This window comes from Microtus ochrogaster, chromosome 1 (assembly GCF_000317375.1).
Source record: "Microtus ochrogaster isolate Prairie Vole_2 chromosome 1, MicOch1.0, whole genome shotgun sequence".
NCBI classification, from domain to species: domain Eukaryota; kingdom Metazoa; phylum Chordata; class Mammalia; order Rodentia; family Cricetidae; genus Microtus; species Microtus ochrogaster.
Genome location: NC_022009.1, coordinates 90,071,910 through 90,075,720, shown reverse-complemented (window position 1 = coordinate 90,075,720; position 3,811 = coordinate 90,071,910). Strand labels below are relative to the sequence as shown.

The 3,811-nt window shown below is 41.5% G+C and overlaps 1 protein-coding gene across 1 annotated transcript in view; it reads right to left on the bottom strand.

Annotated features, from left to right (window-relative positions):
* Positions 1-3,332: 3,332 nt before the first annotated feature.
* The window catches only part of Ghsr (growth hormone secretagogue receptor), a 3,855-nt gene continuing 3,376 nt past the window's right edge, over positions 3,333-3,811 (bottom strand). The window contains exon 3 of the mRNA XM_005343903.2: positions 3,333-3,746. Within this exon, the coding sequence (XP_005343960.1) occupies positions 3,442-3,746 (305 nt within the window). The 3' untranslated portion in view covers positions 3,333-3,441. The remainder of the gene's footprint in view (positions 3,747-3,811) is intronic.

Genomic DNA, 3,811 nt, shown 5'->3' with positions numbered 1-3,811 from the left:
ACTGAGCTTCATGTAGGGAGTCTGTGTCCGCCACCAGACTATGTAGCTCTCTGTTGATTTTGAATAGTAATTTGTTTTCTGCTAAAAATGGACCAATAAATAAGAATGAGATCCCATTCTTGAGCTCTGTTTGTCACAGGTCCTCTGTGCAGCTCACTGCTGTACTATCTGGCTACTGTTACAGTTTACATCCCCGAGAAGTCACAGGCCACCCACAGCTAGCACGGTGTCTTCAAGGACATCACCTCTTTCTCCGAACACTGTTATTTACACTAGACACAGTGTTTATGAAAACAGAATGACTCTATTAGCTTACACATCAAGAACACTTCGTATATGTAAATATTATGCAATATTTTAAAGAGGTACACGCTGTTTTTTAAAAGACGGAAGAGTGTAGGCACCAGTCTTGGACAAAATCTCAGTTTTTTTTAAAAAAAAATATTAAATTCAAGTATAAGGATAAATGAAAAAGACAAAAAATGAGCTAAACTGTTCATGCTTAACCCAAAATTATAACTATCTTGAGTAGTTAAAAAAAACTAGTTGCATGAAAAACAAAACTAGACTTGAGTCTGATCTTATCTCAGCCTTCTCTGCAGCCAGGTCACTGCAAATGGTTGTTCTAGGTAGAGGGGTGCTAGCGTGTTTCTAAATTTCCTCGTCACAGATTTTAACATGTTTATTTGTTTGTTGAAATGGAGTTTCACTCTGCATCCCAGGCTGGGATGGAACTCACTAGACAACTCAGGCAGTCCTTGGTAATGGTAATCCTCCTGCCTCAACTTTCAACAAGTATGCATCATCACACCCAGCTAGATTTTCCGATTTAAAATAATTCAAAGGCATAAATGATCATTTAAAAAGCTCCTCTTCATATAACAGTGTCTTCCTCTACGGAAGATGATGACCTTGACTTTGTCAGTGCATAAACTTTGACGGGACCCTGACTGCTAACAACAATCGAGGCAACGGAAACAGGGACTATAGGGAGAAATTGGGTTCTCTTTTTGAATGCCCTCAATGTGATTCCCACTAACAAACATGTTAGCTCTGTCTACAAATATTGTAGTGGCAGCCCATTCATATTTGGAGTCAAGAATACAACTCCCAAGTGGGATGAATAGCCCATTGCAGTCCTGTGGTGGGGACATTTGATATTGGCCTACTAGAGAGATCCGCTTCATAATTCAAATATTTTTACCCACTACCCACAGCAACACAACATACAGATGACTGTGAGATCACTACGAAGAAAAAAAATCTTTGGCTTGTTAATTTCTCAGAGCTCAGAACATAGCGGGCACATACCAAATGTTGAGGAAGGGTAGGCTTTCCCACCCAGTTTCCTGCAGGGTAATTTTCTTTAGCCGAGTCTTAAACGATACACGGAATGCAATAACATAAAGAACTTGCAAGTAATAAAGGAGGAACGGTTCGAGAGGACAGATTAAAGAGTCCTTTCTCTAAACACAGCCACTGGGAAACTCAGCGGCCCTTACTCTGCAGTCCATTCTCCAGATGCGAGTTCAGGACTGGTGGTATGGACCACAGAGATGGGACCACCGCAGAAATTCAGCAACCAATCAGAAGTCAGGCTTGCTTCTCTCTAAAACAGTGATAAACATTATTTTGAAAACTTGTTTCCTCTCAAGTGTGCTGTATTTACAGACAAAACTTATCAGGAAGCTGCACTTCCTCTTTTTAATGTCTGAGCACTTTTGAGGAGATGGACATGCTGAACGTGCTACTGACACCTTGTGGGACTGAACACATCAGCGTACTTTGCTGATACACTCCAGGAATTAACTGAACATTGGATGGTTAGAGTGAGTTCGTGTCCACATGGGTTCCAGAAATATTTCTTTAAAGGTAATTTTCATTATTCTTGTTTTTCGATGTTTCCAAAGCAAGTAGGGAATCCGCTACTTCAGCATAATAGTCCCTTAAATGGTTTAACCAGTCCGTTCTGCAGGAGCTGCTTACTTGACAGCAGTACACAGAAGAACAGAAACAATCATTTTGGAAAGATAGATTAGATCATGCAGTTGAACATATAGAAAGTAGTGCCTTTACAAACGAAAATTTGATCTTCATAGCTCGAATGCAGGATATTTATTGAAAGGTTTTCTCATTCATAATTATGACTAAGAGACTATGAGAGCAGAAACCCATTGGCTGTGCCTATCACTCAGCAATGAGGTGTGAACAGCAAGACTAGCTTGCTAGTCACATGGCAGGGACAAGTAGAGATAAATTATTAAAACTTTTAAAGTTTTGGATAACATAAGGCATAAATGTTGGGGAAAGCATGAGTCTGACTTCACCATTTGTAACTTTCTGATATTCTTTAGGTTGCTATGGGCTGGCCAGAATAAATAATAACTACCTATCCACGAATGAAAGGCTCGTGATTAGCTAATACGTTAAGTCAATGAAGGCAGTCTGTGTCTTTTACAATGTTTCACTGCCTGAATTGGTGCATGCAACTAAACTGGGTTCTTTTCAGATGCAGTTTGCTCTCTTCCACCACGAAGACGGAGCATTAGGTGTGACCTTGGCGTCTGTTGCTCTAAAACCCTGCAATACTATTATACTACTAAAAATCATTTGGAAGGAACAGGTGCTTATTTTTAAACATTTTATGTGAGATTAATAATTATTTCTCATGCACTCTGGAGTGTCTGCTTGCTATGATAACCACCAATTGCATTTGTCTGTTGAACACTTGAAATGTACCTGCTACCACTTAGAAGAACTGAATCGCTTATTTTAGGTAACTTTGAATTTTAAAAAATGATAAACTATGTTACTTAAGTTTTTGTGTACTCGTGAAATTTAAGCTGTTGAATCTATTTTTCCACGATCAAGTTAAATGTGTCAAATATTACTAATAAAACTAATATTACTGCCTGTGTAAGGAACATACTAGGTTTCAGAATTACTGTGGAGGGAGGAATGGGGACTTCTCAGTCATTTCATATTGATTACATATGTGCTGTACATCATGGTGCATTTGCGTGAATGTTGTGGAGCTTTGTGGAGATTGCTAGCTTTGAGAAGTCATGTCTTAAGTTATTCGTGTTGTTATTTCATTTTTATTATGATGAGAAAAGCAAATGGAGTTTAGTGTTTGCCCATCAAGAAGGATGCTCAGCCTCTGTCTCCTCCTTCCTCCGAGTGGCAAAGCTGTTAGTAGCTCCGAATGCAAAACCAGGGGACATGCAGGGATGGCGCAAGAGCACTCTGATGTGTGCACAGTCCCATCAAACTGCACAGACCCCCCCCCAGCCCCCCATCCGGCTGTACTCCCCGCCCCCAGTTGTCTCCAGATTCCTTTGTCTCTAATCCTAACCTGCCTTTCTGCTTCCTCCCAAGTTCTGCTCGGCTGTGGCTTATGGTGTGGAGCAGTGAGAGATGACTGGGAGCTGCCATGTGCTGTCATGTGTTGATGCTTGACTTGGTCCAGGCCCGAGAGCTTTCATCCTTCAGAGTGGAGAGCTTTCTCTGGGAGAAGGATTCAAACCCCAGAAGTTTGAACACTGCCACCCTGTACTTCTTGGACATGATGTTGTACAGAATGGGGTTGATGGCAGCACTGAGGTAGAAGAGCACGAAGGACACGAGGTTGCAGTACTGGCTAATCTGTGCAATCTCCAGAGAGCCGGGCTCGAAGGACTTGGAAAACAGGTATCTTCCCACATGGAAGGGCAGCCAGCAGAGGATGAAAGCGAACACCACTGCAGCTGGAGGAACAGAGCAAGAGAAGCTGTCAGGGTGAGGCATGTCACAAACTACTGTATCAGTGCGG